The sequence below is a fragment of the Aulonocara sp. 'chitande type north' Nkhata Bay genome, linkage group LG10, assembly GCF_057382095.1.
Source record: "Aulonocara sp. 'chitande type north' Nkhata Bay isolate Kocher_YH1m ecotype deep benthic linkage group LG10, A_spYH_male_GT1.1, whole genome shotgun sequence".
Classification (NCBI taxonomy): Eukaryota; Metazoa; Chordata; class Actinopteri; order Cichliformes; family Cichlidae; genus Aulonocara; species Aulonocara sp. 'chitande type north' Nkhata Bay.
The window spans coordinates 32,345,721-32,358,880 of NC_141353.1; the positions used below are offsets into that span (position 1 = coordinate 32,345,721).

General features: G+C 41.9%; 1 protein-coding gene across 2 annotated transcripts in view; it reads right to left on the reverse strand.

Moving 5' to 3' along the window:
• abr (ABR activator of RhoGEF and GTPase) overlaps window positions 1-13,160 on the reverse strand; it is a 120,627-nt gene that overhangs the window by 93,787 nt on the left and 13,680 nt on the right. Inside the window, exon 1 of one of the 2 annotated variants that reach the window (XM_086309533.1) lies at window positions 3,881-4,198. The exons of the other annotated variant lie outside the window; for it this stretch is intronic. Coding sequence (XP_086165659.1) covers window positions 3,881-3,941 — 61 coding nt within the window. The 5' untranslated portion in view covers window positions 3,942-4,198. Of the gene's footprint in view, window positions 1-3,880; window positions 4,199-13,160 lie in introns of those variants that run through there. 2 annotated transcript variants of the gene reach the window in all.

Below are 13,160 nucleotides of genomic sequence, written 5' to 3' on the forward strand. Positions count from 1 at the left end.
CAAGTTTGAGGGTACGGTTTTTAAGAAACCGCTAGGCCACGTGGCTAATCGAAGAACAGTCCTATTTGATATTGGAAAGAATAGACGGATCTAAAACTAGGACAAACTAGCACAGAAAAAAGTGAGCACCTATGCATCTGTGTGTCAATGGCACAGAGTTTCAACTGAAGCAACTAAGAAATAATCAGTGATCACCAGTGTGATCTGCAGTAGTGGGCTAACTGACGGAGTAAAAGGGGAGTTAAAGACAGAAAATGGACACAGCAGCAGCAACAAAACGCTTCTGAAATCAGATCAGAGGTAGAAGAAAAACCCTTTTACTCTGCTGATGATTACATCAACGTGATTATAAGAATCTGTGAGGAGCACATTTGAGACCGTCCTAATCAACCAGATTAGGACGATAGGAGGAAAAACAAGTAAAGAGGTGGAAAGGGTGAGAGTTTTGTTGAAGTAACACACACACACACACACACACACTCCAACCAACAGCCGTCTGGGAGTCTACCACTTATACTGCTGACCGAACAAATGGATGACTGATGAGAAGTCTGAGCTGGTGATTCTGTTCATGTGCTTACATTGATGTGTGCGCAAAAGTTCTCTGTGCAGCTTTTATTACATTTAGCTTGCTTAGTCTGCGTATATGTAGGTTTGTGTTTTATGACTTTCATTATTAGCAGAATATGTAGTGAAACAGAGATGCCTGTGGAAAATGCTGTCTCAGTGAGCTGTGGTTCACTCGTGCAGCTGAACAGAAAGACTTCAGCCTCTCTGGGGACAACGTAGCTGTGGCTTCCAGCATCCACTCCGCTTAGGAGAGTTAAGGATGTGTGGTCACTGCTTAACACAGTCATTAGCACAGTTTCAGAGGCTGAAGAGAAAGGGCAATTAGAGCCATGTGCTTAGTAATCCACTGACAGGCAACAGAGGGAGCTTCAATACTAATGGTTTAGGGCAGGACTGGGTCATCTTTCATCATTAACAACCAGGTGTTTGTCACACAAACAGAGCTATTGTCAACTTGTGTTGCAACCTTTTGTAACCAAGTGGTGTAGTTGTATTAAGGAAGTATATAACCATTTTTGTAAAAATTTCAAAGTAGTGGTCAATTCCCACTTCCCTTATCAGAAAAAAAGGGTCAGCTCAGCAGCCACACAGGCACACAAAGAGTATGAGGTGGATAAAGGGCAGGTGGAAATCAAAAGGATGATGAACTGACAGGTGCATAAAAAAAAAGAGGATCGTGCCCTTTTCACGAACAATAGATCATAATAAAGCCCCGTTTCAATGCTTTTGTGATGGTAATAACCTGTCTGTGTGTACACATGCAGCCTCATACAGAACTTGAAATGTGTTAAAGCACATTGGGTGTTAAATTCAGATGAACTCTGTTAACCAAAAATAGCAAACGTTAGAATAGTATAGAGCTATAGTATAGTATAGTATACTGTGCTGTCCCTGCTTTATTCCCCATCAACACACTTTGGAGACAGGCTTGCTTTGACAAATCTTTATAGCCATCGTGTTTAGATTTTAGTACGTACATTGTTCAAATCTAAAATCAAATCAAATAAAACTATATGCAAGTCCAAGAAAAACGGCTTACAGCATTTTATATGTAACACTTTAACATATTTGTTTTTCGGCTCCATGCTGTAGTGGTCAACATGTTTGACTTGCACACAAATGATCCTTTTTGACATCAGGGGGGGAAAAACAACAACAACAAAAAACATAAAAACACAAATACACACAGCCTCAGGAGGTCTGGTCTTAGTGTTAGTCCTTAACCCATAAAATGGGATGCTGCATAAGGAAGGGCATAAATAAGTACTTTACTAAATCAAACAGGTCACTGTTGCATCCAATTGGGAAAAAGGGAGCAATAATATTTGTTTTAAGCTTTTCACTAGCCATCTCAACCCACAAATGCACCTTCCACACTGAGCTAGCATTAGCTGATAGCTCTACCCTGCAGGGAGAGAAAAAAGAAAAGAAAGGCAACAGTCAAAATGCTAAACTCTAGACTTCAACACAGTAGCCCAAAAACCAGTGAGTTAAATAACGAGACTATATACCCACAGATTGGGTCTCAGCTTTAGCGTACATACACAAGAGTGGCATTTAGAGCAGGGCGATATGACCAAAAATATTTATCACGATATACATTTGAAAATTTGCGATAACGATATAACTGACGATATAATTGACACTAGACAAAATACTTTACAACTCCACAACTTTATTAGTGCAAAAAAAAAACAAAAACATCAATGTATTTTCACTTAAACAAGCAGCTGTTTTTTGCATTAAAGTTGTATAAAAGTTTAACAGCGCCGTGTACATAAAATCGTTTCGAGGTCAGTAAACACAACCATAATTCAAACATAAGGCACACGGGATTATGAGGGGCACTGTCGATTTTCAGAAAAATCAAAGGATTGATTCTTATTCTCCGTCGCCACCATGCTTTACCCATATTCTATTGCAATATTTTATTTTCTTATAGTTGCCCAACTTTATACCGGTATTACCGTGAACGGTATAATATGGCCCAGCCCTAGTGGCATTCATCTTCTCGAGCTCTTGGCAGGAACGCAAAACGTGTCTTTCTGAAATAATCTAACAACTCTTTAAAGTCTCTCTAAAAACAAACAAACAAAGCTGATCAACATGATATAAACTATGGGTAGTCTACTTGTAACACCACAGCTTGGCATTTACGTTGGTATTACTCATTTCCTCATCACATCAAGTTAAAAGGAAGCCCAAAAGCCTTACAATAAAGTACCACACCTTAAATTTGTGTGATACCCAAAGAGAACCACACGTGCATTGCAGTACATTAGCAACATTATCACTAATGCATAAATACCTTCACTGCCAGTAACTACTGCAAGGTCTCACTTAAGTATCTAATCAACAGCATCGAACAGAAACCACGTTTCACCTTTCTGTTTTTCAGCATCTTTATCACACCCCCAACCCCATCTCCATCAGTCTTTCCTGTTCACACCATGTCCGCACATTAAGATATAGTAACAAAAGTGGCAAAAGACAATTCTCAAAAGGCTATTTCATGCACCCAATACACCTAACACACACACGCGCAACACCTCAACAACACACAAACAGCTGTGACTGCATGGATGTGTGTACTGTTGCAAAGAGCTTCACACAGCCTCTGTTCTAAATTACAACAAGCAAAAACATAGTTCGTATTCACTTTATGTAAATCATCCAAGCGCAAAAAAAAGGAAAAAGGAAAAAGGAAAAAAAACAATCCATGGTCAGACTAATTTAGGTGACAAACTAATGGGAGCAGTTTTGTCTGTTTCATTAATCGACATCGTAACCTGACAGCTGCTCTCATGCAGTGTACAGTACGACGGGGGAGACTACATCGCAGCATAAAGACTACAATAAGGAGTGGTTTAAAAATTCAGCATCAGACAGCTTGTGTCCTCGATAGGATGGAACATAAAGTTCTACCTCCAGGTTGTAAGCATGACTCACTCTGCCTCACACTATATAATCCCTGGGCTTCCCCATGCTTCTATGATTACTGGCCAGCAGAAAGCCTGACGGCAGTGGGCATGAGTTGTTGCCACTAAAAGAAGTGTGTGTGTGTGTGTGTGTGTGTGGTGGCCTTGGGTTGAATGCCTTGTTATAGACAGCCATAATAATGCACACTAATTGGAAGTCCGGAAAATGCAAAGTGTTCCCTGTGTGCAGATCGCTGGGGCTGTAACACGAACGGGCAGCGGATGAGATAGAGAAGAGGGGGGTGCAGGGCAAAACACGGAGAGGTAAAGCGCACAGAGAAATGAGAAGTGATGAGTGGAGAGGAGTAAAGTGATGGAGGAGAGGTACGTACTGCTGTAAAGGGTGTCGATCCAGGAAAGCCGGGGCAGGCCGCGAGCACTGAGGGGCTCCATCCTCTTTTCCTCTCCCCGTCTCAGTCGCTCTCCCTCTTTCTTATGTCTTCAGTTCTTCTCTGCAGCTGCTTTTTGCGTTGCCTCGCTTCTTTTCTCTTATCCTTGAAACGCAGCCTTCATCTCGCTCGGAGAAGCAAGAAAAACCATTTGGGGGAAAAATGTCAGAAGGCACCCCGGGGTCCAACAGGCTGACAAGCAAGAGAGCTGAAGAAGGAGCGAAAGACAGAGGTGTGCGTCTGTGTGTGTGAGAGAGAAAACAACAGGCTGGAGACGGACACCGCCGACCGTTGCTAGGGAAAGGGAGAAGCACTCATTCTCTCTCGCTCTCTCTTTGGCTTGCTCTCTCACTCCCACCCACCCCTCCTCTCTCGCTCTCCTGATTCTGCGTGAATGCCTCATCAGCCTCACTCGCTGTCTCTCTCCCTGTCTCTCTCCCCCCCCCCAGTGTCTTAGCAGCGTGTAGAAGCCGGAATTGAGAAGCCGTGCCTAATGACTGAAGCAGCGAGGTTTGCGAGATGTGAATCAACTGACAAAATCTCAGTTTCTCTCTTCATAAATGAAACCACTAAACCCACTAAAATCCAAAGTTGCTTTCACGATCTCCATCTCTCCTTGCGCATTAGGTTAGCAGCTTTTTTCTTGCATGTAGATACAATTTGCTTACTCTGACTTTGTTGAGCACATCGCAGCTTGAATTTTTTATCTTGTTCTTTAAACGTAGGTAAATGTTACTCAAGTTTTAAGAGAACTCTGCCTAAGAAAGTCAGTATTAAAACAATGTTGCAGCATGAAATGCTAAGATCAAAAAACATCTTTGTGTCAGGGGTTCAGCAAACATCCTAAATAGCCTATTGTTAGCCTATTTTATAACTGCTCAGACTGAGGCTTTTTCTAAAATATAGAGGAAACATATACAGCCAAAGAGAAACCACCCTTCAGGAAAAAAAACTGGGTTATCTTCCCCTGATAAAAGTTTAATGTTAAATCCACTGTGTGGTTATGTTTTGTTAATATAGCAATAACAAAGGTAAGTATGAAAGGTCTTTCTGTGGTTTTATGAGCCAAACTAGTCGTAGCTGTACTACATGATGAGTTCAAGATCACAGCCGCTCGGCTGGGACGCACAATTCACACTTTGTGTGAAACAGAGTCAGTCATTTAGTTCAGAGAGAGAGAGAGAAACCGAGAGAGTGTGGCGGGTTCACTTGTCACGGTTTAAGCTAGTTCTGTTCCCGTGGCAACGAAGAACATGAAAGCAACGCACACATGTGCATGTGCTGTGAAAATGTGCCTGCATACTGATGCTGTGTATAAGACGATATAATACAGACTCTATGATAGATGGCAATAGAAGAACCATGGAACCGGTCTACTGTGTGCATCACCAGGAACAATAGCTAAAGAATATTTAGAATAAATGTCTGGAGCTCAGCCACAGCTGAATTTTTGAGGACTGAAGCAGATGCATAGGGACTAAATAGTTCAAAGTTATTTTGAGAAGTTAAAAGGATGGGGTCAACGTTTATTCACTTTCCCCCACTGTATCAGACTAGTTAAGGAATGTAAAGTGAGAAACCACTTAACTCCACCCTACTACCTGCTCCAGTGTTTTAGAATAAATGACGGTGACAAAGAAATTATAGCATTTTATTGCATTACAACCCAAAAAGAAGTTGGCATTTTCCACAATAGTGGCTGGGATCTAGCGCAAAATCCAGGAAATCTTAATTTTTCAATATGCAATTAAAAATGTCATGCTGTGCTTTATTGATTTTTTTTGAAATTAGCAGGCTTTAATGGGCACATTAGCACATTAGGTCTCCTGTTGCTCCCTGTTCCCAGAAAGAGACCTGGCAGCATTGCCGCACAGCACAATTCCTCTTCATCAGGCCCAACGCCCGGCGAGTTTATTAAGGCATGTGCTACATAGGAGGCCAATCATCGGAGACGAGCATCGTGCCAGCGACAACAAAGCCTGATATGAAACGCTCCCCTCAAACCTCAGATCTCCTCCCCCTTCATCCTCCTCTAACCAGCATGGGGGAAGGAAAGATGGGAGGGTTGAGAGGCAGAAAAAAACTTCAATTAGGACACAAAGGCTGACAGGAGGAACCCCACAACTGCTCCCTGCCTCTTCCCCCAACCTCTGCAGGCAGAGCACCTGGCCCCGAGCTCTGCTCTTTGTTAGTCTACAGCACGTGTATGTGCCAGCTGGAGGGAACGTACACGAGTTAAACGACCTGGCATCCCATGAGCCTGTCTTGGTCGTGTGTGTGTGCACGTGTGTGTGTGCGTGTCTGTCTCAAGGCATTTAATGTATTCCTGCATGTGTTAATCTACATCAGGGTTATTAATGAATATAAATGTGTCATTGTGATGGTGGGAAAGCACACAGGCGTGACAAAAACCACACACAAACTCAAGGCGTACACGCACAAAACATGGGATTATGTAAAGGGAAAGCCAAGCGGGCAGAGAAGAACACGGGGCTGGTGAGTGGCACTTCATCAAATATAGATTGATCTACTGTACAGCCTTACACCTCCTTTGTCTTAAATCTGGGCCAACAGAGACAGACACACAGACACACACAGATGATTGAGGGTTTTGAAAGCAAATCTGCCCGCCTCCTCTTTCCAAATACCTCATCGTTCAACGGGGATAGCCAAACAAAGAGAGCACACATGCCATGCTCAAACACACAAACTGTATTTACACCAAACTGCGTGTTCTGAAGACATTCTGGAGCTTCACAAAGCTACATTTAGAAAATATGAATAAACAGTCAAACTGTGTAATAAAAACCCATTAGTAACTGTCTCTGAACCCTCCCAAACACACACAATTTCAGTCTCTTCAAAGTTCAGCACGTCAACAATGCGTCGTTCTCTATAAAGGTTAACTTTCAACAGCAGTCCTCTACTATGTGTGTGCGTGTGTGGTTGCTGGACAAGATCTAGATGTAAGGCACTCATATTCTTTAGTGTATCCACATAGAGATACACACTTTTTCCCCTCAAGACAGATCACGGATTGTGTTGGAGAGACACGATGTTCCTTTGTGTCACAGACAACATCTACTCAGAGTTTCCCCTTAATTGGACACTTTATTTAAAGAATTACATGCTTGTGTGTTACAAAAGGCCACACATCAGTAGCCAGCACAGCATGAAATGTAGACCATACAAAAAAAACTGGATATTTAAAACAGAAAAAAAATCAATCTTTGCTTTTGATTAGGTGTGTCATCCCACTGTGAGCTAATGTGAACAAAGGACACTGGATGTGGATGTGTACTGTGTGATACTCACAGGCATATTTAGGCCCTGCAGAAATCAATGGACACGCATCTGGGACAGCTTTTAACAGCTTGAACTGAAAGTAAGCTTTATAGACAGCTATTACAAAACATCAGAGAAAGCTGGAACTCAAAGTGGATAAAAAGCAAAAATTATGATGCTTTATCAAATTTAAAAGCTCCTAAAACATCACACAGCATGTCCTTTGAGTATACAACTGCACAATTAATTTCTTAATCATTCCAAAAGGTCTGCTGTAATCACGTTTAAAATTTTCCTTTATATTTTGCTTGGTTCGGTGTGTAATCACAACAAGGCTCTAACTAACAAGAACCTGATAAATCCCAGCTTCCATAAAAAGACACGATGATGCATTTATTTTATTCCCCATTTTGTGACTGTTGTGTTTCCTGCACTTCACTTGAAATTTCAACAAAGATTTCCTGTCATGAAGGAGGAAGTCGCTGTGGTCAAACTGTGGTGTATTAGAGTGTGAGTGCGTAATTTGGCGGCACAGCATCCCACCAGCCAATCAAACTGCTATCCACTCCTCTCCCACCCCTCTATTCTCCCTTTTCTACCCAGATACCCCTACCCCACCTCACTCCACCAACCCCAACCATATCCACCCCTTTCTGCTCTTCGACCCCGACCACAGGCCTGCGGGGGTGACTGGGTGGAGGTGGCAGCGTCTATGTGTGTGCGCCTATGTGTGTGTGGTGCTACTCTTTCCCTTCAACCCCACTGGCTAACCACGGGAACGTGAACTGGCTGATGAAAATAAATGAAAACAATTTTTTTTTTTAAAAAAGAAGAAGACGAGGACCAGGGTGGGAGTCTAAACCCTTCAACATCCTGATTGTTCAACAACCCCCCCACGCCCACACTTCCAGCATTCTTGGTTGATGTACATACGTGAGTGGGGCTGCGCACGCAGGAAGCAGACAGCTGTGTTTCCAAATAAGTGAATTCAAACAAGCCTAATGAAGCACTGGAGCAAAACACACCCCACAAACATATAAAAAAAATTTTTTGACAATAAGCACGGATGGAATTGGTGACATCAAAGCGAAAATATTCACTGAATTAAAGTGAACTCTTCTTCCAAATCACAGAGACTCTCTAAGTGGAAGCAACAATGATTCACATCTACAGATTAACTGCTACACACACACACATTATATTAGAATTTCACTGCAATAATGTCAGCATTTTATTACCGTTAAATTAGTTATGATATATATGGATATAGATGCCAATCAATAAACTCCACTACAGTCGTCTACACTGTAAGGAAGTCCAAACATGCTCCTTGGAGACTGATGATGACATTTTCTCGAGATAAGTGTTTTCCCCACAAATCCCTTTGTTTTGGGGGTTGGGGGAGATGGCAGCAGGGACGAGCAATGACGATGCATTATTAAAAAGCCCCGAGTGCAGCACTGATGAATGTGCGTCTATTAAATGAGAATGTCTGAGATCATTGTTTTATTATGTGTTACTGTCTGCTGGTCGCTTTATTTTGAAGTAAAATCGAGCGCAAAAATAAGTCATTTGTCTCTCAGCCGTTGTCATGATCACTGCTTTTTTCTCGGTCCAGCAGCTCAAGGTTTTTACCAGTCCTGAAATATGGTCAGAGTCATTCATCCAACACTGTTCTTTGACTCCATTCCTGCTCCCTCTGTGCTCCATGAACGTGTGTTATTAAAGTAACACCAACTCTTAACAGCCTTCTATCCAATTCACAAAGCTTTTGCCTACACACACAAAAAAAGGCAACAGAACGTGTGTGTGTGTGTGCGTGCGCGCATCACAGCATGTGCTTTGGCAGGCGAGATCCACTGTCACCTCATTTGTCCTGGATCTCATCTTTAACTCCTCCACCATCCAATTATTTGGAACGACAGTGTCTAGCAGACCCCTGTGACGTGTGTGTGTGTGTGTGTGTGTGTGTGTGTGTGTGTGTCTGTGTGTGTGTGTCTGTGTGTGCTGTGTTAACCCATTTATGATAAGATAGAGCTTCCTTAAATACAATCCTTGGCATGTTTGTGTCAAGGAGACAGGAAGAGAAAGGGACAAAGAGATGTGTGTGTGCGAGGGAAAGGCTGTTTATCTGGTGTCTGTCCAATCACAGCTTGATTGAGTTGATTTCCACATTGACCTCAATAGATCAAAGCGAATTCAGCTGGCATAGGATGAATATGCTCTGCTGCTAGTGCGCTCTCTGTTTCACTCTCACACTCACTCTAACACACTCACTCTAACACACACACACACACACACACACACACACACACACACACACACACACACGCGCGCAGTAAAAACACATGTGGATTTATGCAGTTTGCAGATCATTAGTGGTTATTTCCCACATGTACACAGGGAGCTTATTTTATGTGTGAAACCATCCCAATGAGGTGACAACACAACGCTGCACAATAACACAGTTTGCCTGTTTGTTTGTACTCGACAAACCTAACTGTTGCTTAAGTTATGCCGACAAAGTGCTAAGCCACCATCGGGTTCGCGGTAACAAAGACTAAAAGCACACGAGAGCGTGGAAAGAGAGAACAGTAAAGAAATCTAAATTAAGAACTACTGCACTCTAGTGTTTAGCGTCGGTCAACACAAGCTAAGACACCCAAACAAAGACCTTCACTGTGCACACTGGATGGAAATATTGTATGAGAAAATAGCTGGGCGTGTATTTGTTATTAGACTGTGTCAGACAAACTACTGAGTCTCAAGTTTGAGCACAAACCCACTTGAAATCCCATCACTTTAAACCTCCGCTCATAACAGTATCTTAAGATGGCACTCCTGCAATTTAGTGTTCCCCATAAAACTTGGAAGACTCACAGGGGGGACGTTAACAGAAGAACAGACAAAATCAAAACGAGAGAGATTGAAATATCCGTCAGTATCAGTCAAGCTCTTAAAAAGCTGGGACCTACAAGTTTCTGCAACAGTAAAAAGAATATCAGCTGAATACCAATCTAAGGATTAGTGTATTGTTTTGTATCATACCTGGATATATGACAGAATTACAGGAGCACTGCTGCAGTGCCACAGGACCTGTCAGAAATATGACTGGCTCCTAGTAGTACACCAGGATTAAGCTTCAGAAGGGATGTTGGGATGATTTTTATAACTGTTTTCAGCTACAAAGCAGAGATTTACCATTTCCAATGAAGGAGAATGAATGAATAAATGAACGGAAAGTAAAAGTACTGTGATTCTAGACTGCGTGTTGCTTGCTTATGTTCTGAAAAGTAAACCTGGTCAACCAATGAGATGTGAGAAACATGACATTATTTTCACACGATAGCTGATTTTAACAGTGGATGCAGTAATACTGATAATGGATACTGTCTTTCGCCACTAGCTCACAGACATAAATACATAAATAAATACTATAAATACAATTTCTAAAACACATTTGATTTTATTGTTACATAAAACTGCATATTGGACAATTTTTAAAACTTGATGTAAAACAAGTTAATCAATTTTATGATTTGTTTTGCATTATCTGACCAAAAGTGACCTCTTGCATTGGTCTACCATTATGTATGCATTCATAGGCTTTATGTAGACCCTCCTTCATTTATGTTTCTTTCAAACACTAAAGGCAGTCTTAAAAATTTGATACATCTCAGCATATTATAACCTGCAGACATTGCCTTGATGAGCTCTGCAGATTCAGCATTACTTTCACTTGAATCATTAAACAAAGCAAAACCATTAAGATCACAACCTTATAAAAGAAACACTGCTGCTGTTAAAGATGCCCACACGAGGGTGCTGTAGCCATCTAGTCCACATCCAATGGACCACCTCCCACTGGTGGGAAATCCATCTAGCATTAGGTCTCATGCAGCATACCCAGATATTCAGGTTTTTACATTCCAGGGCACTTTTTGTAGAACCAGGGCAGGTACTAAAAAGTGAACCAGCATTTTTGGAAGCTATGAGGTGTTATCAGTGGTTCACAACAACCTACTGCATTCTGTCAAAGAGAGATTCAAAAATCAAGGAAAAATTCAAAATGTTAGGTGTCTGCTGCTCCATAAAGCTGCATAAATACAGCTACTGATACTGTGCAGCAGAGCTGAGTGTGCTTGATGGTTGAGCTTCTGAAAGCTTTGTTATCTAGTTTGCACTCCCCCGGAGTCAGGTTAACAGTATCATCAGGATAGAGTACACCCACACACACACACACACACGAGAAGAAACCAAAGAGAGAGTGAAAGATGCTTTGTAGAACAGTGGCAGATCTCTCTCCATTCATCCTGACAAGTTTGTTTTGTTTATTGATAAATGCATGGCCAGAGAACAAGCCCTGACACACATTTTTGTACCTTTCTGCTTCAACTGAAAAATGAAACAAACAAATTATTATTAGCTGAATACACACTGGCATTGAGGTTTTTAGGATTAATGAGGACTCATTACGCTCTTGTTTTGCGTTTCATATGGTGGAGGATTGCAAACGTGGACAAGTTTTAAACAGCGAGGTCAACATGTGTGCAAGTAAAACTTCTGAGCCAAAGACTGTGCTCTGCCATGCCGGGCACACAGCTTCACGCAGTAAACTGTGATGCTGTAAGCACAGCAGCCCCACCCATATTATATTTCGCTTTTATGAGGGGCAGCCAATCAAAAGATTGCAGGTTGGGTGAAGTGAAGAGCTTATTTCAGACAGTAGATGAACTGAGAGAATGTACAAACAGCCAGCAAAAGATATTGATCATTTCCAAGAGCAATTCATGCAAAGCTACTTTCAAAATGGGCCTTATTGAGGGTTACTATGCACAAAAGCACAAACTGTCCACACAAAAGGAAAGAGTCTAATAAATACAGATTATAGGTTTCATTAGTTTTTTTGAGTTTTTATTGGTTTTTAAAGTCTACTTTAAAGGTAACTATCCATCCATCCATCTTCATCCGCTTTATCTGGGGCCGGGTCGCGGGGGCAGCAGCCTAAGCAGAGAAGCCCAGACTTCCGTCTCCCCAGCCACCTCCTCCAGCTTATCCGGGGGATCACCAAGCGAAGTGAAAGCCCTCCGCCACTTGGCTGCACCTAGAAATCCTGTCCATAAAAATTATGAACAGAACCGGAGACAAAGGGCAGCCCTAAATTTAACTACTTGATCTAATTTACTTAATTTATTGTTTTTTCACAAGTTTGAATGTGTAGTTTCAGTTAAGTATAATAACTTTGGTACATGTTAACTTACTTAATTTTACGCTTGAATAAATCAATCCCTACTTCCTTTTTGGGGGGGCGTGTTTTTGTTTGCATACAAAAATTTGTGAGAAAAAATGCGCCAACAAGTGATCGTTACGCATGAGAACACAGCATGAAAACTCAACAGCACCAACAGGACACCAGGTTAAAGTCTCGTCAATATAGAAAAATCATGGCAAATGTGGAGTAACGAATAAAATAACTTACAAAAAGGAAAAAGAACACAGTCAAGGAAAGTTACACAATTAGCATGGCCTTAAATGAAATCCTTGGAGCAAACAGCGCTCTCAGTGACGTGCTCTCAGTTCCTTTGCCAAGACCTTGCGGCTAAAAGAGTAATTATGACAGAGCCCCAACAGACAGCGTCTGATTCTTCAAGACTGAACCAACAGCCTGAATAAAGCAGGAGGAGTGATCCTCCTCCAGGTATAATGCTACATCGACTCCTTTAACCACTGACCCGCAGGTTCTGGGTATCACGGGTTTCACAGCGACACTTTATACCCAACAGAAGCCACTCCTGTGACTTAAGAGTAATTCCCTCCGCACCCCCTCACGTATCTCTACCACGGACTTTGCATTCCTGGCAAATGCTGTGAACGTTTAGATCAAGTGGTTTCAAAATGCAAAGCGTTTCACCTGCTAATTGTCCATCTGTTTCCATCT